General features: G+C 41.9%; 1 protein-coding gene across 5 annotated transcripts in view; it reads right to left on the reverse strand.

Moving 5' to 3' along the window:
* PRDM15 (PR/SET domain 15) overlaps window positions 1-22,600 on the reverse strand; it is a 38,559-nt gene that overhangs the window by 10,602 nt on the left and 5,357 nt on the right. For 3 of the 5 annotated variants that reach the window (XM_076354424.1, XM_076354398.1, XM_076354406.1), the window contains exons 2-15: window positions 22,525-22,570; window positions 19,019-19,112; window positions 15,081-15,234; window positions 13,966-14,218; window positions 12,671-12,793; window positions 9,931-10,029; window positions 8,891-9,115; window positions 8,070-8,205; window positions 6,788-6,969; window positions 6,026-6,120; window positions 4,997-5,084; window positions 3,422-3,589; window positions 2,065-2,159; window positions 808-939 (exon numbers count right to left, since the gene is read on the reverse strand). In XM_076354424.1, the coding sequence (XP_076210539.1) occupies window positions 808-939; window positions 2,065-2,159; window positions 3,422-3,589; window positions 4,997-5,084; window positions 6,026-6,120; window positions 6,788-6,969; window positions 8,070-8,205; window positions 8,891-9,115; window positions 9,931-10,029; window positions 12,671-12,793; window positions 13,966-14,218; window positions 15,081-15,234; window positions 19,019-19,112; window positions 22,525-22,561 (1,881 nt within the window). In that variant the 5' untranslated portion in view covers window positions 22,562-22,570. The remainder of the gene's footprint in view (window positions 1-807; window positions 940-2,064; window positions 2,160-3,421; window positions 3,590-4,996; window positions 5,085-6,025; window positions 6,121-6,787; window positions 6,970-8,069; window positions 8,206-8,890; window positions 9,116-9,930; window positions 10,030-12,670; window positions 12,794-13,965; window positions 14,219-15,080; window positions 15,235-19,018; window positions 19,113-22,524; window positions 22,571-22,600) is intronic. The other 2 variants (XM_076354433.1, XM_076354414.1) reach the window with 2 other exon arrangements.

A 22,600-nucleotide genomic window follows, 5' to 3' on the forward strand; every position in this document is an offset into this window, starting at 1 on the left:
CCTCTGTCCAGGACTAAACAAGGAACAACTGTTTATTCAAACAATACTCCATTTTTTGTGTATAAAAGGAACTTCAATGTAAACAGAGACTCAACCGGTACAGTGTTAGATCCATTAAAGCATCTTTATCAGCACTACTGAGTGACACCAATTCCCTTTCAATTCAATTCCTTACAATTCAGTGTTAACCTAGTTACATCAAAATAATCTGGGTCTGATTAAGCACTATTAATAGGTGGGGTTTTTGTGATTTGGAACATTTTGATAAAACCAGGTAAGGAACTCAATACACAGGCAGTTATGCCGGCATATACAAAAGAATCACAATCACTGGCATGGAAAGGGCAGAAACAATTAGTTCCCTTGTTTGTTTTTTTCCCCACAAAGAGAGGGGATGACAGTAACCCCTCAGCCCAACCAAACTACAGCTGGAACAATACATCTCTCTGCAGCCTTCCTGTTAAGTTATTCTCCCTGCTTTAAACCGAGCAGCCTCTGTGATTCACCCAAGTTCACAGAGGTGGTTTTTCCTTAGCGTTCAGAACAGTGTTCCGTAGTGGCAGCTGAAGTAACTTCAAATATAATAGTCCACAAACTCTGTAGCAATCCAGATGTAGAAACAGAGCCATGTGTAAATCAGAGCACAGCTTGTGCTAGGCTGCTGTAGAAACATCACTGCACAGGGTACATAATCACTGTCGTGTTGCCAGTATGAACATGTGGCCATAACAGTCCCAATATATTTATTGATATGTTTATATGTCTGCTAAGTAATATGCCTTTTCTAATAAATTATTAACACAATACCTTAAAATGGACATGAATGTGATCTCTCAACACATCCACCCTGAAAAATTTACGTCCACAGATTTCACAAGTGTATTTCTTGTCTCCATGTGTTAAAAGGTGTTTGTTCATATTGCTCCTACATGAAAATACCTAAAAGAAAAGAAGGAGGAAGGGTTTTTGTATCATGTCCAGCAGGGCTACAGTTCTTTGCAAGTTATCCGATGGATAGCATGGAACATATTTACTGTCCTGTTTTATTCATTCTGGCCAGAAACATGTAGGAGCTCCTGTTATCCAGCCAGCAGGCTACCTCAGAAACTGCTGGCACAGCAAAATACAGGTGTACAGTTCCAAGGAACTGACTGAAATGGGCCGTTCATCAGAGGTGGACTTCCAAAAAAGCCACAGCAGAATTACATAGGGTAGATTTAGAAATATTTAGACAGTGTCGTTTGAATCATGAATGTTCCACCTATCTATAAAAAGACACATCCACAAAATCTACCTTCATTGATAAGTAACATATCCAAAGCATCAAAAACAAAGGTCTACACACCAACGTAAGAGTTGTTTGAGTACACCTTGCACCATGAATCATTAAACATTTATAAAATCACTAGTTAAACCCACAGTCTTTGTACCTGTCATAACAGCAACTTAAGATCATGAGCGTTAAACACCCAAATACAACAGTGCCATGACTACACCATGAATTCACTTTGATTTCTAATAGAAAATGATTCCCAATGCACACAGTCAACTCCCGTTGTTTACATTCCAGCAGAAAAACTTCACTCTAAATAACATAAGCCATGAGATTTCACTGACAGACACAGCGGCCATGTTACACTCTACGTTGTGCTACATGTCCTGAAAAAAAGTCTAGCCTGAGCTTCAGTTTTGTTCTTATCTTTGTCCTAACAGCTCCCACCATCCATGGCCACAGTGGGCTTGGATATATCATGGAGCTAAGGCAGTGTAAAGAGTAACGTCTTGGCTGAGCGACAGGGCTCGCTGGTAACTAACCACGTGCCTGTCCGAGTTGCGAGGTAATCTGACTTGGCACGTACCTCAGTGCAAGTCATCTACCTCAACCTTTTGGCAGGCTGTGTGCCTATTCAGGTAAGCTGCTATTGTGGTTTAATACACGGGTGGTAACTTGTTATGCCACGGTAACTCGTTTGGAGGTGCTGGGTTGAGGCGCGCCGTATCCCTGCAGTATCCTGGAGCTACAATGCAGAGCTTCACATAGCACACGCTGGCAAAGACGCCTACCTTCCCGCACACGGGGCATCCCGAAGGCTCCTTCTTGTAGCGAACCATGTTTTCCGTGCTGTGCTCAAAGTCTTCTCTTTTCACACGCCTCACCCCTTAACAGAACAGTCCCCATCAAAAAAACAAAACAAAAAAAATAAACCATGGTTTTCCACTCCAATCTGCATGCCCTTTCAGGTGAATACTGTAAAGAAGAGTGAAACACTGGGAAGAGCCTCAATGCAGAATTTAATTGCTAACAAAAGGATAATTTCTAAATTAAAACGGTGTCTTAAGAGTATAAAAGCAGTCTGCCAAAGTGAGGTATTACGGCTTATTGGTTACTACACCAATTGTAAAGTGTCTGAAAACAGACATTTATTGTCAACACCTGGAAACAGGCAGATCTAGTAGACCTTGGCACTTCAATCAGATATCTGGCCCAGAAATTCCCCCTCGCAGTCTCTACGGAGAGAGGCAACCAGCCAGCATCATCTTTAATGCTCAATGAGGATTTCAGACCTCTTTCTCTGCTACTTTCAGGAGGGAAGAGGGCTGCTGCTGTTCTGTGACAGCTAAACATGAGAAGCCTTGCCACTGCCATTCAACCCCTTGTCCTCTAGCTGTCCTCTAGTTCATGACACAAAGGTCTGAATCACAAGAGCAGCCAGTGACGGTCGGCTACGTCCAAAGCACCAAATTAGACAGTCTGGCTGCTTTTTTAAAATCACCTTTGGTTTTATCATCTAGATCGCTAGAGACATTTTAATACATATTTCAGCAATCTACCATCACCCAAGTCTTTCCAGAGTCTTTGAGTACCTATAACATCCTTAGATGGTTGAGATTTTGAACAGCAAACTCTTATAATATCATTTTCATATATTCTCAAGGTTTTGAAAGATAACATCACACAGCATTCCATTTATACTATATTTACACAGTAGTCACTTTCAGTTGTACATTTTAAGTTAATTCTCTGCCTTCAAATTTTCAAGTTACATGTTTTTTAAAAAAGAAAGAAAAGAATTCAAAGAAAGAGAAAGATATAATTAAAATCAGCTAAACTACTGCATAATAAGCCAAGCAACTTTCACATGACTGTTAGTAGCACTGGATCCAATCACGTGAGGCTGAAAAAAAAAAGGCAGGTGCATCTCCTAGAAAGTTTTTCATAGAATTAGACAACTCCCCTCCAGGATCCATTACTATTATTTTTAATAAATGTCACATTTTGCTGAAACCTGCTATTCCAGATCAGGTAACTGACAAAAAAAAAGAGTTACCATCCAGAAGAATCTAATGCGCAATCGTTTCCTTGGCCTTCCCACCTCTACTGCCGTAGAGTAATAATTAGGTTGATCTGCAGTATACTTACCTTCCAAGTGTCGTCTTTGATGGTCTAGCATGACATCCTTCCGGTAGAACATCTTATTGCAGATTTCACATGCAAACTTCTTATCCCCATGCTTTTTCTTGTGTTTTGAAAGATTACTGTTTGTAGAAAAGAATCTGAAACACATCTCACACTGGAATGTCTTGTCATCTGTAAGCAAGAGAAACCATGCAGCTCTTTACAGATGAAAACAGGTTTTGTATGTTTGTGAGACTGGTAGTTCTTTTGTTAGATCCGAGTTTTAACATATAATCCATCATTATATGGATTGAGGAGGGAAATGCAGAAGCATGCATTTTTCTTTTACTTCATGATTTTCTTCAAAGGCAATAAATATATATGATGCTAACCTGAACATAGAATCTAGCATTGTAACTTCCTCACATGGGCTATTTCCATTGTGGTCTAGCATACATTAAAATTATGCTTGGAGTGGATTCTGTTACAGTTGATTCAAGTTTTTAATGTTGCTAAAATCACTACACATACAGCAACACGGCATCACATGAGCAGCTGTGTCTAAGCACCAGAATACTTCTGCCAGAACTGGCTCCTAATACCAGCCAGTACAGAATACTCCAGAAGAAAGTATAAAATCTCAAAAATATACCATTACATGACAATAGGCCTATGGGGAATTTGGTTTGTATTCAGTAGTTGAGACTTTTCTTGGAATATGAAAGCATGGTCCTATAGATGGAATCTGCCAGTGCTGCAGCAATCACAAAGAAGTAACAGTTTGATGCCTTGAAGAGTAGAGCAAAAACTGCTGCTCGTGTTGGCCAACTGACAGAGAAAATGAGCTGCTGCCCTTGAATAAACAGAATACTGAGGTTACTTGGCATTACTTTCTATTCTTTGTAAGGCTGAGTTTTTATACAAGCTGTACCCTCTGAAAAGAAATGAGAAAACCTACTTTGAATGGTGCTGTAAGGGGCAATTACCCAGGTGATTTTGGACTGACAGTTATCATGGGTCCATAGAAGTAACCAGGATGTCATTTTCTAAGCATAAGATCACTCAGCATAAATACTATGAGTAACCGCAAGGGATGGCTATGGGAGAGAAGGACAGGTTCTAGTGATACTAAGAAAAAAACATCTACAGGGACTACTGAAAGTATAAAGAAAGCATGAGAAACCAGAAGAAACCTGTAATCCCAGAAAACTACAAACTATCGATAGTACTGGCCCCCTTTCCAGTCCCTCTGTTTCAGAGAAATGAGGTGAAACTTAGTTTCAGGAAAGAAAATTAAACAGAGATGGTGACAGGGTATCTGTGAACATACAAATGAAATACCAGTGAAGATATTAGACAGGTGAGCAGGAGAGACTAAAAAAAGCAATACGTAAGTGGATGTGTAGCTCTACAGATTACTGGTTACTCTTTTCTTATCACAAAAAGAGTTTTTTTGAGGGAAGTGGGGCGGGTTGCTTGTTGTGATGATGACAATCTCCTACTCCCCTTCTGTAGTTTCTGTGCTGAGATGGATTTGTGGATATCCCCCCAAAATGGAGTAGAGACGCCAGAAGAAGCGGAACGGTTAGCCATTCTCACCTGTCCTGCAGTTATGGAATTCCAACGCACTCTCTATCCGAAAGGCCTTCTCACATGTGGTGCACTTGTATCTGTACTCACTGTCAACCTGAGGATTGCAAACAGTAAGTGTTTAAGTGGGGAAAAAGCCAAGTCACGTCTGACAGAGAAATTCTAAATCTCAACCACTTTTTCTGTTCTCTGTCTTTTCCAATTTTTCTTCCTTCAACGGGACATTTAAATACACATTGATGCAAAATTCTGACACTGTATCATCCTGCCATGCTCCTACATCTGAGCTCTATCAAAAAAAAAAAAAAAAAAAGTAGACCATGCACCTGTGTGCATGTAAGAGTCTTCCTGATAACCCCCGGTCCAACACAGAGACAGAATTTTTGAGAAGCAAGATGCAATCTGACTCATCCTCCAGCTCCAGAATAGATGCCAGCAATCTGGCAGCTTAGGACCTTGATGCCAAGCAGCAATGGAAATACTCACTGATAAGGCCCTGCTACAGGCATGTTTAATATTTATATGGCAGCAGCACTGAAAGGCCATCACCAACAGGCATGGTGCTGCTACTGTAAGAATGTAGGTTCACACACGTACGCATAGCCCTTCATGACACAGCCTTTACCTGGAGAGTTCATGCGTTAAATGACGCTATAGGTAAGGATAAATGAAACGGGACAAGCAAACAAGACTGGAACAATCCTATTTAGTACCATAAACTGAAGTCAGATCTCACTTCTAGATCATGCAGGTCCAGCTAACTCCAGCTTGTCTTGCTGTAACTGATGCCTGAAAACAACCTTCTATAGGAAATTCAGACATGAAAAAGGACTTGTACACTCAAAAGCGTGTCCACACTTTGCAAATTCATCAACTGTTCTAACAGGAGATGTTACCTCTCCCTATCAGCCTTGTCTCACTTATTCACATGGGCATCCGCTCAAATATAATTCACCCAAGCTCCCCAGCTAGCACCTGGAAGCTCACTGTACATTTTCACCTAACCTCAAAAAGAGCCCGCTAGTCATTTCCACTCACTTCGTTCCTGCTGTGCTTGTACGAAACATGCTGCTTCAAGCTCTCTTTACGGCTGAACAGCTTTGCGCATTCCTCACATTTAAATAGTTTGTCACCTGAGGGGATCAATCAAGATAAAATAAAAAAAAGAAAGTAGTCAGCGACTGATAATAAGCAATTCCAGGCAAGACATGGGAAACCAAAGCACAAGCAACTGCAAACGAACAGGCTAGTGATGAGAAGCTTTAGTAATTCAGGAGATCCAAATAGTGGATTTTAACCTTTTCCAACAATTTTGACAATAATTTTGTTTAGTTCCCCCACCCTTTTTCAGTGATTATTTTTCATGGAATCCTTAGAAGTAGATCACGGACCCCTGGAACTGCAGATCACAAGCTAAAGAGCACTCAGCTGACATTTACACAGCAATGTTACCCATGTGCCTGTGAAGGTGGGGTGCGATATATATGTATATATTTAAAGGGAAGAACAGTTTTGGAAAAAACATCACATCCTCGCCTCCATTTAAAATATGTACCTAAATTCAAATTTTAAGTACTCTAATTTCAAATTTCAGCTATTACGTTCTCATGCTTTGGTCTGCAAAACTAAAAGAGTTCCCTAGAGAGAGTTAAAAAAAAAAAAGAAAAAAAGAAAAAAAGAAAAAAGAGTTCTATTAAAGTTATGTATCCCAATATCTAGGAATAGGCTAGCTGTTTTACTCAAAGGTGGAACCACTGAAGGACAAAATCAATATGCAAGTGAGGCAAAAATCAAACCCACCGTGAGAACGGATGTGCCTGCTGAGGTTGCTGCTGTTCTGGAAGATCTTACTGCAGATACTGCATTGATAGACTCGCTTGTGCTCCCCAAGTTGTTTTATCAGCTTCCGCCGTATACCATGTCTACTGGAGAGAATTAAACTTCTTTTGAGGGACATGGTGTTTTGGTGATGAGCAAACCTACTGGATTAGAGAAAGAAAGGCAGGGACTGAAAGGTATCCCACAGGTTGCAAGAAAGAGTCCCACCAGCGGGCAAAAGCTAAAGGAGTGTTATGCTCAGCTTCTGGCAGGAGAGGGGGGCCTGAAGCTTCCTCATTGCCAAGGCGCCCTCCTGGCCACCCCCTGGAAGCAGCAGATGTCGGAGCGCGGCTCACTCCAAATTACCTTCACCCAGCACAAACGAGGAAAAAAGCAGCAGCCACCAGCCTCAGAGATTCTCTTTGCAGGCCCCTCAGAGGAACATAAAGGATCTGTTCTGCTTATCCTCTGAAACCATTAGCGCTATTTCAGCTCAGAAAGCTTGGCAGTTCGCGTGCAAAAGGCGTATATGATTAGAGGGCAGCAGGGCACCAAGAAGCAGTACTGTTCTATTTCCCAGCACAACCACCCGCTGGAATGCATTTTTGATGGCTCTGTGTCTGCTGAGGACTTCAATATATAGCTCTACTAGCTAATTTTGAAAAATCAAGTGCTTTATTATACAAAAAATAATTCAAAAAGCCAATTTTACCGAGACAAAAAGACATAAAAGAATCTAAATTAATCAAATGATATTTAAGAGTCTCTCTGATGTTGTTATATTGAACTTTTCCCCTCCCACCGCTCTAAATGTGAAGTATCACACGCACAAATCAACTTGAAGTCATTCATGAGTTAAGATGACAAGCAAGACTGAATAATAATGGTTAGCATAATTTTTTTAGCAAAAATCTCTTTGCCTGCTTTATCAGCAACATTCAACAGGAGTAATATTTCACCTTGCAGCTGCAGGAGGCTTTTGGAATCACACTGAATGAAAGGAGTAACATGATGGAAAATGAAATTCTCATGGTTTATGCTCCAAAATTCTACCACCAATATCTCACTATCTGTGCACCATCCTCCAGTGCACAAGCCATCTTTGTGGCACTCAAAGTCAGCTCTTGTAGCAGCAGCAGCAGCATCACACAATTTTACACTAATACAAAAGAGCATCTCTGGGCCTGGAAGTTGAGCAGAGCTGTTACGTGCTACATAATCTTAATTAAGCCTAAGAGGAAATTCTGCATCCCAGAGCACTTACTTTGTCACTGAACTCATGCTATTTGTGGTGCTAGGCATCTTTCCTAAAACCAATTCCATAATTCTCTCTTCTGCAGCTGAAGGCAGGGCTACCTCTTCTGGTGGGACCTCAGTTACAACGTCAGCTACACGTTCCGCTGCAAGCACGTCATAAAAATACAGTGTTAATGTGGATAGCTAGAAATAAAACCTCAAATGCAGGAATTTGCTTTTGTAATGAGGTGTGGCACTGAACATATTATTCATCCATGACAAATAATGGATCGCTAATGAGTAGGTAGCACTTGCAAGATAGAGAAAGTGGCTACTGAACGACAAGTAAGAAGAGTCAACATCTCTTACAGAGGTGTAATTTCTTACCTTTCCAACCTATTACTAAGGGGTCAGTTGACTATGCATCATGAAATTTCCTACTACACCTTTCCTTAAAGGAAGGTAAGGCCTTGAAAAAAGCCCCTTTCAAGAATAAACCTTAAGGTAGAGAGAGGAAGGTATCTCCTCTTGAGAGGGAGGATGCTTTCTCTTCTGTTCCTGCAGAAAGCTAGGCAGGTCTCTCATAACCACTATCCTGTGTTTCCCTGGGCCTCTCTATTACTAAAACCGTCACAGGAGAATGCAGGTAATCTAAGTGTAGGTGTTGCAACAATTAGCATAGACAAGGACCTCAGAGATAATTAACAAAGTTTGTAAATTGTCTGCTTTAGTGATCTAACTAAAAACCTCCATCTTGTCTCTGTGCTACTTTTTAGGCCTTTCTGAGAAGGCATCAATACAGACATATAAGAGGATATGTGCTTAGCATTTTCTTAAGTTTTGTTTTACCTGCAGAATCTTTCTCTTCAACAACAACAAGAGGTGTTTCTGCTTTTGCTGTTTTGGGCTTTCTTCCCCGCCTGGCCTTCCTCCTTGAGTCTGTACTGGCACTGGCTGCATCACAAATCACTGGCTGATCCACCGGGGGAGCCTCCGCTGCTTTCTCTGCAACAGCCTCATTTTGGCTGGTTTGGGGGGCACCTTTAGCTTGTTCCAGGTGACTCAGCAAGTGCTCTGGGTGGATGGGAAAGAACAAGAGAGTAAGGAGGAAAGAAACTGTCATGAAATACTCAAAGGGATAGATCCAGCTGAAGCCTATCTATCAGGTCAACCTCACTTAGCAGAGACTCACTTCAAATTATTTCAAAAGCAGTCACAATACCTTCCTAAATAAAAGCATACAGTCTATTAAACATTGAAACGATTACTCACAGGGACTGAATTTTTTAAGACGTTTGTTAGGTATCACTGGAAAAGGTTGCGCCCCCTGACAATGGGTACATTTTTCCAAATGCCCAAGTTATTTAGCAGCCTAAGTCCCCTTTTCAAAAATGATTCATCAAATGGTCAGAGCTCTTAAATATGCTAAGTTCTTTTGAAAACTGCACAAAATAGCTGCAAATGAAATGCAGGAAAAAAAAGGTATTTCATTACCTTTACTAAATCTGTGCCATAAATACCAGACAGACTAAGCATAAGCTGGCATCACTGACTTTGTACGCTGCTCATGCAGTTCCCCATCCTTGATACTCCTAACATTCACATGTCATCTTCTAGACAACAGTTTTGTTTCTTCTGGATTCAACATCACAGTTGTTTGCCCACAGCTTGACCACTGCCATATCCAAAATATCACTGTTTTACCTTCCCTGCTACTGTTTTTCTTAAAGGAACACAAAAATTAAAACCTTTATCTTACTGCATCATGGACAGGGTATGGCTTCACAGTGTCCTGCTCTGTGAAGGACAGAATTCTCTTCAGAATTCTGAAGAGCAGAATTCTCCTGATGCTTCTCAGTACTCTCTCATTAATTTCTAGCGCTTCTTACCTGTCAGCAGCTGAGGCTCCTGGAAAGCAGATGAACACACTTTACACGTCCACTGGCTGGACTCTGCTTCTGCAGCTCCACTGCCTTCTGGAGTGTTCACTAAATCACAACAAGAAGAAATACTGAAAAGCTTTGAAAATGGGAAGGTGGTAAATTGCTGCAGCTTTGTTTATCTTGCAGTAACTCCCTGGGTATCACAACTTACGATTTAAGCAGTAAGAGGCCCACAGGGGCAGCTGGGACTACTTCAGGATTTTCCAAACATGAACACTTGAAACATCAGAACAGATGAGAAGTCAGAACAGAAACTAAATGATGCCAGGAGAGAATATCAGTGCTCTTGTAAAGTCTTGAGCATCTCTTTATCACTTTCTAAAGAACTGCGATTATCAAAGGCACAACATAAAGCAATTTTTAGCACCTTTAAAACCGTGGTTACCAGTCCTCTTCTGGGTCAGCTGAGGACAGAAGCAGAAGAAGCCTCCTTGCTCTCTGTGAAGAGCATTGCAGAGTAAGAACATTTGGATTAATGCAAGTAAGGGTAAGGATACAATGAAAACCTGGTTTTGAGTGGTTTCGTTAATTAGATGTTCTATGAAACCACCATATTAATGTTTTAATTAACATATCAACTCACGCCAGATAAAGAAAATAAAGAAGAAATTAGGGGGAAAATGGAACTGGAATGAAAAAAAAAGAAGAGAGGAAAACGGTTACTCTGTTCACAGTCCATTGTCTTTAAGTCCTTGGATGATATGACTGAATTTGACAAAAGGATCTGATAAATCTGGACTGGTTCAGAGATTTTTTTTGGTCCACACAAAGCTGAATATTCCACAGTCTACAAGACTGCCCCAGAGAAGGAGGATGACACTGAAATTAGGTTAAGTGAATGGCAGCACAGGAGATTCAAACTGTACCTCAGTTTCTGCCACAGATTTCCTGTATGATCATTAGCAAGTCAGTTAATCTCTCCCTGCCTGAGGACCCCATCTGTAATGGGATGTTATACTTACTTTCTCCTTTTCACTGTTGGCTTTTAAACCAAAATAAAAGATTCTCTGAGGCAGAGGTTGTTCCCTGCTACAAATTACGTTCAACGTTCTGTACTACAGAGGTGTGATCCCATCCATGCCGTAATAAATAAATAAAAAATGACTAGACAATTCAGCAACAGAGATTCCTTCTTCACAGGCTACATAAAGAACTTATCTTGAGAGCTCCATCTGGGAGGCCAAAACCAGCAAACCTAAACCCCAAGATTTTGCATAACTTTAAAAAAAAAAGTCAGATTGGTAAGCAACATGTAAGCTACTGTATCTGTCTCATGAAGTTGCAGGCTAGTAAAACTGAAAAAGCACTATCTGCAAAACTGAAGTCTGTCTTGGAAAATTGTCCCCGACTCTGCACTTCCCTTGCTCCTTACCTGCCTCCAGCAGTAAACCTAGAAACCCTATAGTTGTGCACTGGTCTGCCAGGAAGAGTCAGGTCCTGTTTAGGTTCCCACTTCTTCAGGCTTCCAGGGTGACTACAGGGCAACCCAGTTTACTTGGAAGCACAGATCTGCCAGTTGGCAATAGCTTTGTACGACTTGAGGCAAACAGTCAGCATCAAAAGAGGCATGTTTTGTTTTCGAAACACCAAAACACTACTTTAGGGTTCCCGAAGTATAATAGGCAGCATTTTGTTTCTATTGAAGTTGGACTTTCAGACAGTAGGATGAAGGATGGAGGGGCTGTTCAAATTCTTCATAGTTTTTTTGCTCCCCAGAAAAATAAATGACGCCAAACTGAAAGACAATTCCCCAGTCACCTTCACATTTTAGCTGTGACAGTATCCAAGTTAAATGAATGGATCTTCTGATGAATTGCTCTGTACACATCTACAACAACTCTCCTCCTCCTGGCTACTTTTAGTAGGCAAAATTTAGCAAAGTAACCTTTTCAAAGAACAGACCCAGAATGGTTGTCTTTTGATCCTGATCTCCACACTACGTACTCTGAGTTTACTTTTAGACACGGCAATTTGTGTTAAGTGGGTTCTTAATGTCATTGTTCTGCTTATCAGAGATTAGGAGGGGGGGGGGGGGGGGGGGGGGGGATGGGACACGACGACACACCGGGACGGGGACACATGGCTTCATAATCGACCTTGGGGACTGAGTTCCTATGACACCACTAGTTATTTCCTGAGCCATATGTTCTTTGCCAAGAGTATCTGTCTTGCTTATAAGTTTATCTAAATTTAAGTTCCTGTAATCAAGTTCAGTCTGAACTCTAATAGGCTTCTGGTATCATTGTAGTTTGAGGATGGCCAGGGTTCTTGTCGTTTCCAAACAGCACTGTTCTTACATTCACTCACAGTCTCATGTTTTCTTCTTGAACCTGATCATCTGAACTGAACACATACTACACTTTGCACAGTGAGTCTGAAGATTTTCTTTGGAATTGCCCCCACCCCAACATTAACCACCTCCAAAGTCAGAAGCAGTTGTGGTTTTCATGAAAATCATCTGCCTAAAGGTTTATCGGCCCCTCTGTCACTTTTTAATCTGCATATGTATTTTAAGCACCATGCCCATGAAAATAAAAAGAAAAATCCAGACTTTCAAATCCTCTCTAAATTAATATTTGCTGAAAGTTACATAACCATAATATCTGCATATAAGTGGTACACCTAACAGCTCTTTAGATCTATATCTGTCCTCTATCTCCCTTAAAAATACCATAATTTTGCATACCTGCTGAATCAGCTGCTGGTATGCTGGATTTCTTCGTTTTTTTATGGGGGAAGATAGTAGACGAAGGTTTTGAAGAGATTTTATTCCCCTCTTTATCAGATTCCATCACTACCAGGCACATATCTGTGAAGAGGAAAAACAGTTCCTTTACTTTCCAGACCCTTTGATTCTCTTGCTCTGTGCTGAGGGCAGTAACCATAGTCAGAAAGTTTTGCCCTATAGCAGGCCTGCAAAAAACATTCTCATGTAAAATCCTAACCAGGACATTCTTATGCCTGAATCTCATACAATGTGCCTTTCATATTCTGGAGAGTATAGTGAAAGGGCTGAACAGAGAAAGCAGGACGTACCTAAACGATATTTTAAAATGCCCATATGCACATAAAAATACATGAACAGGTTAAACTAAAGAGGAAAAAGATGAAACCTCTCAGTTAATACCAAATGGAAACATCTTAGAATTCAGAAACCTGTTAACCGCATTGATTCAGCTGTAGCACTTAAGACTGTGCTTACAATCAAGATCAGCCATAAAGCATGCTGATGGCAATGGCCTCTCCCCAAGCCATTTGTCACCCCAAATTATACTCAGTGTAGCAGTAATACCATTCCAGGAGTACTCCCAACTCAAGATCAGAAAGAAAATGCCCTTGCAATGCTAAAGGATCATGCCTTTTAGCTGTAGAAATGCAAAAGTAGAAGAAAATGAAGAGGCAGAGGAACAAAAGCCTTCTGGCAATTCTAATCTGCTGCCTTTCTTTGCCAATGCACAAGCAATCGTGTGGAATGGCAGTTCACTCTTGAGCTTATCTTATTCTAGTGGGTCCCATGTAAGGCTGCATAAAATAAAAGTAGTTTTTTAGAACTGTGTAACAGTCCTGAGCAAAACCAAAACATTTTCACTACAACTGAAAAAGAATGGCTTCCTCAGCAAATCTGCATATACGTTTAGATTTACACTGACACTTAGATTCCTTTGCTCTTCTACCCAGAAATGTTTTTGATGCAGCCACCAGTTCTTCAGTTAAGAACTATTTATCCAGTTTGTTCACTCTGAAGAGGCTGAACCATCAACTAGGCCATCCGTTTTCAAAAACACAGATATTATCATGGTGAAGAATCTATGCTTTCTTCTTGTAGGGCAACCACGTATGCAGGTTAGCCTGACTCTAAAGGCTAACAAATTCAGGGTCAGAGCCTATTTGATAAACAGCACTGTCAACTACAACAGTAGGGGACTATCAGTCCCTATCAGGACTGGGCCCTTAGGAAGGAAAAAAGGCCCCCACACATACCATTGGCAATACTAGTGACCTGCTTCAGCACTGGCTTTTCCATTTTTTTGGCGTAAAAAGCTGCATACCACACTCGCAGCTCAGTTCCTGGTGGGATGTCCCGGGAGGTGGTGAAGTAAATATCATTGTCATGCTGGAAGGCAGTTAAGTTTTGATGCTCATATTCGGTGGCTGGTCGCACCATCATCATCCAGTTGCAATCATCTTCATTTGAGGTGTCAAAATACACCAGGGGCCCATCCTTCTGGAACACCTGCCAAGCAAAATACGCATATAATAAACCCCTAAAATAATACAAAGTTAAGAAGAATTTTTATTTTCTGCTTTTGTAATGGCTTCCATTCAATGTACATCAGAGAAAAAGCAAGCCTCAACACTTGCATCAAGCATGTTTCATGTATCAGTCACATCTTCAGATGAGTAAGTCTGAGACACACTATCAGGGGCAGGATGGGAACAAACCGAACTTCCATCCTAAGAATTCTTGCTATAGCCACCAGTTCCTCTCAAAATTTGAATGACTGAATACAGGATAATGGAGGGGAATCCAAACAGCACACTGTGAAACACCCATCAGCCTGAGTCACATTTCTGAATCTTTACTTCTGAGTTAGGTATTACTGAAAACGTAAGGCTGAATTCAATTTTTACCGTAGCATTTTTTCTACCAAAACTTGTCAAGAGAAGAATAAAACAAATGCAAGACAGAAAAAAATATTTATTCTGCACGTTTCATAAACCTAATGCATATGTCACTCATTAAGCAAATACAATCAAATTGAAGAGACTCATTAAAACAACTGAAATGAACTGCCATAGTCATTGTCCCTCTTGTATCTTCACATGCAGAAGGTGAAAGACAAGCAGTTTTGCTGACTGTATCCTAGCCCTACCTCCTATAAGGACGTTCACGTCAAACATGCAGAAAGAGCCTTCAGTTTGGTTCTTCTGTATCCTGCCCAGAGAATGCTTGTTTAGGTAGTCCATTATAGGGCATGCCTAAAAGATGTGCCAAATAATTCCCCTACACACTTTTTTTTCCATAGTGGTAGACAGCATAAAATCATCCTGGGTAAAACTGACTCTGTTACTGCTTTTCATGTGCCGTGTCTTACCTTCAGGGGAAAAACTGATTCTTTTTCCAGCTTGGCAACTCTCTTGGATTCAAATGGGCCAAACTGGGTACGTTTCACTAGCTGAGTCAGAGCAAATACTCCTTCAGTCCCATCCTCCAGTTGTCTTATCTCCAAATTAGAAGGCAGAGATGATCTAAGAATTGAAGAGAGAATTGAGAAAAAAACAATTACACATGGGACAAAACTGCAAGAATCCATGGAAGAAAGAAGTCAGCATCTATTTCTCCAATCTCCAGTAACAGAAAACTTTTTTTTCTGATTTCTATGAGGATTTGTAAATAAACAGAGGAGAACAACTACCAGCAGTGGAGGAAGGCTGAGTCAGTGATTACTTGAGAGAGCTGAACCCATGTAAGTCCAGGGATCTGACAGGCTGCACCTGAGGGTGCTGACAGAGCAGTCCAATACCATAGTGAGACGACTCTCTATCCTCTTGGAAAGATCATGGGCATCAGGGGAGGTGTCTGATGACTGGAGAAAGACAAAGGTTGCACCCATCTTCAAAAAAGGCCAAAAGGATGATACAAGGAACTACAGGTTGGTCGGCCTCACTTCAGTCCCTGGGAAAATCATGGAACAAGACCTTCTGCGAGGCATTTACGGGCACATGAGGTGAAGGAGGCTGGAAACAATCACCATGGATTGATTAAGGGCAACTCATGCCTTATGAACTGCCTTCCAGGATAAAATGATCAGGTTTGTGGATGATGGAAGAGCAGTGGATGTCATTTTCCTTGACTTAGCAAGGCTTTCAACTCTATCTCTGATGATATTCTTGTATCCAAGTTGGGATGTTATGGTCTGAATGGATACACAACTACTAGAGTAGTTCTTACTCTACCTGGAGGCCAGTAACAACTGGGGTACAGCAGAAGTCTGTGCTGGTACCTGCTCTGTTTAACACCTTTATCAACAATCTAGAAGGGGCAATGGAGTGCACTCTCATCCAGTTTGCAGAGCACACTAATTGAGGGGCACAGTCAATACATCTGAGGGCAGGATTGCCATCCAGAGGGACCTGGACAGCCTGGAGAGATACACCAACAGGAACCATACGAAATTCCAAGGACAAATGCAAAGTCCTGCACCTGGGAAGGAAGAAGCCCTGGTGATGGTACCAGCTGGGGGAAAGACCCTAGGGGTGGTGGTAGGCAGCAAGCTGGATGTGAGGCCATAGCATGTCCCAGCAGCAAAGAGGGCCAAATGCATCCTGAATGGTATGAACAGGAGCAGCCAAAAGATTGAGGCAAGCAATTGTCCCCCTCTGCTCTACGCTTGCTCGATCCCATTTACCTATTGCTCCCTGTTTTGGGCCCCCAATACAGGAAAGACATCGACAAACTGGAGCAAGCTCAGGGGACGACCACCAGGATGGTCAGGGTCTAGAGCAGTCACCCTGTGAGGAAAGGCTGGGGAAGCAGGGGCTTGATCAGCCTGGGGAAGAGATGGCTGTGAGGGCCCAAACAGCCACCCGTGCACACCTACAGGGATGTCACTGAGACAAAAGGAGTCGGGCTCTTCGCAGGGGCGCATGGCAAGAGCAGAAGAGACAACACGCATAAAATGAAAAATGAGCAGTTCAGCCTGGATATTAGTTCTGACTGGAATATCCTGAGACCTCTTCCAAAATGAATTATCCTATGACTCTACAGAACTTCGGTTCTGATCATGCTTATTTTAAAAAATAAGCTATATCCCTCCCCAAATTTTAAAACCTTACATAGTTACGCAGATCACAGCCCTTAAGATGAAAGCCCTGCAAGCTTCCCTTCTGTCTTCTAGCCCCCTTATTACAAACATTAATCGCAAGTGCCTCTGTGCTCCCTGCCTCTCTCATTTACCAAACAAGCTTCTGAGAAGAACTGTATGTAGTAAATATTGTTACTATATATAATACACAGAGAACATCTTCCAAAATTACTGGAACCAACATATTGGTTTTACAGACACCAAACGCAACCCTATTTTTTCAGGTCTGTGCTAACAGATGAAAAGCTAAAAATAATCAGACGGGCTACTGACTACTCTATAGAAGTTGACACTGGCAGTTCCGTTTTCCTGTCTGGATGAAGAGAAATACAAAAAGATTGCAATCTTAGTGATAAGCAAACGAATTGAAAAAATGCTTTCAGTTTTAATAACAGAATATGCAATGTTAGAGACATTGAAGTTCAGGAAATGTTTCTTAACACTTGTTTTCTAACCATAAAGCATCCATTTTATCTTTTCAGTAGGACAGAGGAAACAACAATCGTGGTTAAGCAACTAGACTGGTTCTTAAGAGATTCGTATCCAGTTTGTGGTTAAACTTGTCCTCAACCTCAGACAACTCACTCTCAGCTACTGTTCCCCAGATGTAAAATAAAGGCTGCAATTATTTTTCTTCTTTCTCTTTCTTATCTTACCTGTTTTTAGCTGTAAACTCTTCAGAAAAATAAATACATTTTTCTGTAACATGGCCATTTTTAAACTCGGCTTTCAAATCCACCATCCAGCAGCCAACACTTCCACTAGGGAACACTTACGCATCTGCACGTCAGAAAAGGCTGAAAACCAGTGCATGCACCATATTTGCAAACGTTCACAGTTGGAACATCTGGGCACTATGGTAGTTCTCCACCGTACAAATAAATAAGAGCATTAAATTGAAAGGCAAAAAAAGAAAAAAGAAGTTAACAGGTAAGAAATAATAGTTTAACTTGTCATTGAATCTGCTTAGGATGGGCTAGAGACTTACTGCACTGCCCAGTTTCTGTGTATAAGAAAAGCACCTCCATCACCAGTTTCTATTACTCCTATGGGCATTTTGAAATTACCCGCAAGAACGAAGCACCTCTAGTGTCAGGACTGTTAAGACAGTAGTCCCCACTAACACTTGCTGCAGGAGTTCATCCACGGCCGGTTTCCAGACATAGGAAGGCAGTGCCTGGCAGGAGCTGCAGGGAGCTTCCTTTCCTGGGAAGGCCCAGAAAAACGGCTGTGGCTCGTGCACACATGCAGCCAGCGTACACTGTGGGACACCAAAAGCATCCTGCCCAGGCAGAGAGGGGTCATGGCACCCACGCGGCAGACCCAGCACATTCAGTATTTGTTACAAAAGGATCCTGGGAATACATGCTATGGCCTACATAGCCAGCATGTGTCAGACTCGCTGCCCACGTGCCCAGGTTTTCTGTCCGCGACTTCCCAAGAAGAAATATGGAAGCCCTAAGCACATTATATAATACATGAAGCTATTTGAACTTGCTTCCGTTTTTGGATTTGTACTGCACCTTCACGATAGTTGTTTCTTTTCCTTAGCCTTACATTTTACACCCTAATATGAATTTTGCTGACAATGCCTGATTGCCTTTCTCTGTAAAAAACACTACTCAGTGTTGTTTTCTCCTAATTAGATTTAGTCTATTTGTTTCTTTTGGCAAGCACAAATGTTTCTGCTATGCTGTCACAGATTTTCTGACAGAAGCATTACCCTTAATCATTCATAAAGACTCAGTAGTAGTAACAACTTGTTTTGCTTCTCAGTGGAGGAACTACAAAGGTTATACCAAGCAGGAGGACACAACCGTTCACATGAATGAGAAATCCTCACACACTTTTCTGAAACTAATACAGTACATCTGACAAGGAGAAAAAGTTGCAGGTACTCGACCAAGACAGAAGTCATCACCCTATCTGGCACTATCTGACTTTTTGCCAGAAACCTCAGCAAAGAAGCCAAGTTATTTTTTTGGCTTCAATTCAGTAGAGCACTTAAGCGTGTGCATCAATTTTTCTATTTAATCAAGGCTATGTGCTTTCCATAGATTGGGACTTCACTTTTCAGCTGTCAGCGTGACACCCATTAAACAGCAAATATGCTTTAAAGAACTAACATGGATGTTGGGTTAGTCAGAACTAACACAAACGTTCCTTACCTTGCCCTGCTCAATACAAAGGAGTCTTTGACTGTCACCACTGGGCCCAGCTCAGGACACTCTGAATCATGGTACTGCCCACAGTCCTCGCACCCTGCAAGGAAGCAGACAGCAGACAGAAAGGTTGATGGAAAACACTTTTGTAAGACAGCTGCCTCCTTTTTTCAAGAGCCAAATACAAAATCTAGCACCAGGCAAAATACATACATATAGAGGCAGATTTTTATTTATATTGCTTAAAAGAACATGTATAATTGATCAAGTTGACAGCTGGCAGCTGTGTAGGTGAGGTAACACACACTGTGATCAGTACGATCAGAAGACAATTGTCTAAATTCTCTCTCAAAGGAAAATAATTGCCTTACATCCACAGTAAATATTCTGCTTAAAGATGGCATTATTCTTCAGATAAAGTGCCATAACATCTAGCAGCTAAAGAAAACCACATTACTACCTTCACCAGAACCCAGGCTTTTAGAAACAGCTTGGGTAGCTGCTCTTTTTAGCGACAGGAGGCATAAGCCCAGTACCAGTAGCAGAACTGGCACGGGGCCTCAAGCAGGGCACAAGTGTGCCGTGGGAGCCCAGCTCTGCCCACAGCCGCACCTGGCCCGCTCATGATCCTCACCCATGGCGCACGGAGAGATACCTCCAAGATACCTTCTGGTGCCTTTCCAAACAAGTCAGCTGGCTGCGCAATACACTTTGGCCACTTCTTAATTCACTGTCAGCTTACCTAAATTAACTTTTAGTTTAAGTGGCTGTAAATTACCCAGAACTGAATGGTTCCTAAGAAACAATTTTCAGATCAGGATAATTTGAGGCTTTCTAAAATAAGCCAACTTAACAGGATTTCAAATGCATATATATTGCTTCACCATGAAAAATAGCTGCCAAACTGCCCTGCCTGGTCAGCTGCTGACGCAGCTTAAGAAGAGATCATCGCACAGGGGTTATATTCCTATAATGTGATTTCCATTTAAGCTCCATGCTCACGAGGGCAAGTCAGGTAACCCCAGTAAGGATGCAAAGTAGAAGGTGGTTACACCTTGTTTGGGAAGAGAACAAGACAAAAGCCATTTCATTCCAGGGTATGCCCCCCCAGTAAAGCGACTCTGTACTCCTAATTAGAAAACTCTCCCTCCCAGTATTTGTCCCAGTGAACTAACAAAAGGATTTCTTCTAAGACATGGAAAAGGGATCCCAACCTACAATAACATAGCTCCACGTTGTTTTTCCTTCTGGCAAGAAAAACAGCTTAGCAGTGAAAATCCACATACATTTGACAATCGGCAGTACCAGCTCGTGCAACCCCCAAGCCTGACCGCTGCTTCCTGTACAGCTGTTTGTGCTGCCTTCTGGTGAACCAAGGAATGAAACAGCCAGCTTTTCCCATCAGTTTATTTTTCAGCTGAATGAATTTCCCAGTCCAGTTTGCTGCACAGCACCACACAGCTGTATCAGAGGAAAGGATCAGTGGGCGAGTGCTATCCACATAGCACCAGCATCAAAACTAAGCCTACAGCCAAATGGCCTCCCCCCATCCTGCACTGTTTACGATACCACCACCCCCCTTAGGTGTGCCCGTAGCTCACACTGCACTTAATATTACTGAAGTAATCTGGGCTAAATACAAATTTCCAAAACCAAAGAGGGTGGAGGAACCACAGAGGAACGTGTAAACCAGACTGCTGAAAAGAACTGGATTATCATCCACTAAGTGTTGTCATAACCAACGGGGACAGGAAGGAATAGCCGGAGCGACAGCTTCTTAAACTGGCTTTGCTGCCAAAGGAAATGAAGCACTTAGTCATCCCCCTTATCTTTCGACTGCACCTAGGCACCCCTCACCTCTGCAAAGATAGCCACTGCACAGGTTCAACAAGGTGCAGACAGCACTGTCCAAAACTACATGCAGGAATAAGCTACACATTTCTCTCACTCCTTTGCAGATGAACGATCAAAGCAAGGGGAATATGATACTGACATTGTGTAGCATGTCTCTCAAAATCTAAGGGATGCCTTACAGCAGACATTCCCCAAGGCTATTACATGCACCACATGTGACATTTCCAAGAGATTATGGCCACAGGAGAAATACAAAACTAAGCATGGGGATAAATGGTAAAATACCCTGGGGGGAGTATATTCACAGACTTCTATAAAATTATTCCAAAACTCTCTTTATGTCTACGAAATACATATTCAATGATGTTAACTATGGGAGTGCACAATTTCATTTATAACAACTCACTTCTTCAGAACGTAAGCAGTCCCCCCATCCCATGGGAAAAACTTACAGAGAGCACAAGAAAGCTCAAGAAATTCAATGAGCACAGCCTCCACTGGAAGGGGGAAAATCGTGTTGTGCGACACCTTCTATCTGCGCAATTAGGGAATGGTATCACATCCCAATCCTTGTTGCTATCCACCAGGGTCTTTTTATGAAGGGGAAGACAAGGTAACTTCACCACTGGTATCTGCAACTCAATAAAAATGCCTATTGAGTCAACACTATTTTTGAAGGAACCCTGGTGAATCGGTGGTGGAGGGAAAAGTGCAACTTTCTTTGCAATATAGTTGCCATAAGGCTAATGTGCAGCTGTGGAGCCATCAAGGGTAAAAAACTGTGGATCCATACCACCAAAGACATATGGTCCATTCTGGTCTTCCCAGATCGGATCCACAATATCTGGGCCCTCTCTGCTCATACAAGTAGGTAAGCAGACTCTACATCTCTTTAACTTTTTTCCACTGTAACACCAGACCCTGCATGTCCAGGCTGGTGACAAAGGAGAGGCTGCAGGGCTAGCATGCCACTGGGAAACGAGCCTACTAGCCAAGCTCCATCAAGCATGGGATTCTGCCCACCGTACTTCCTGGGCACACCACTGCTACAGCCTCTCTTCATGTGCCATGACCCCATGAGTCCAGATCCCAGGTCATGGAGCCCAGTCTGGCACACAGGGTTAAACAGAAGGCAGATCACAAAGCCGAGCTGCATGAAGCGCAGGCCTAGCCGCAGGGACACAAGAAAACACAGTGAACGCCATGAGTGAGACTTGTCAGGGCAGTCGGTGCATCTCAAACTGGGCTTGTCCAGAAAGAATAAGAAACCTGCATCCTCCTCCTGTGGAGGTGCAGATATCTTCAACTCAGGCTAGAGGTCAGAGTTCCCCACAGACACCTCTGGTTGCTAAAGCTCGCTGTATAAACAAAGGACTTAGACCGCGTTAGGCCTTCAGTCTCACTTACTTCAGCCATGAAAAAGCTGTTCTGCTAACTCACATTCAGAGGTCTCTTTGTGTGTTTGCCAAGAAAACCAGGAGAATGTGTATACTTAAAATTAGCAACCTTCTCTCTACTCCTCTATAAGCTGTTCGAGCTTCCTTTACATAAATACTTTTCTAAATAAAAACTTAGCCTGTTTTAGTCTTTAATTTCAAACATTCTGGGTAGACAAATCACATCATGAGAAGTTGATAATTTTCCTTTCTAATACTTACAAATAAACATAGTTTCATCACTGCCATCTTCAGCCATTTTTTAAACCTGCCAAAATACAAAAGATGAAGTTAGTTC

Source organism: Aptenodytes patagonicus, chromosome 1, assembly GCF_965638725.1.
Source record: "Aptenodytes patagonicus chromosome 1, bAptPat1.pri.cur, whole genome shotgun sequence".
NCBI classification, from domain to species: Eukaryota; Metazoa; Chordata; class Aves; order Sphenisciformes; family Spheniscidae; genus Aptenodytes; species Aptenodytes patagonicus.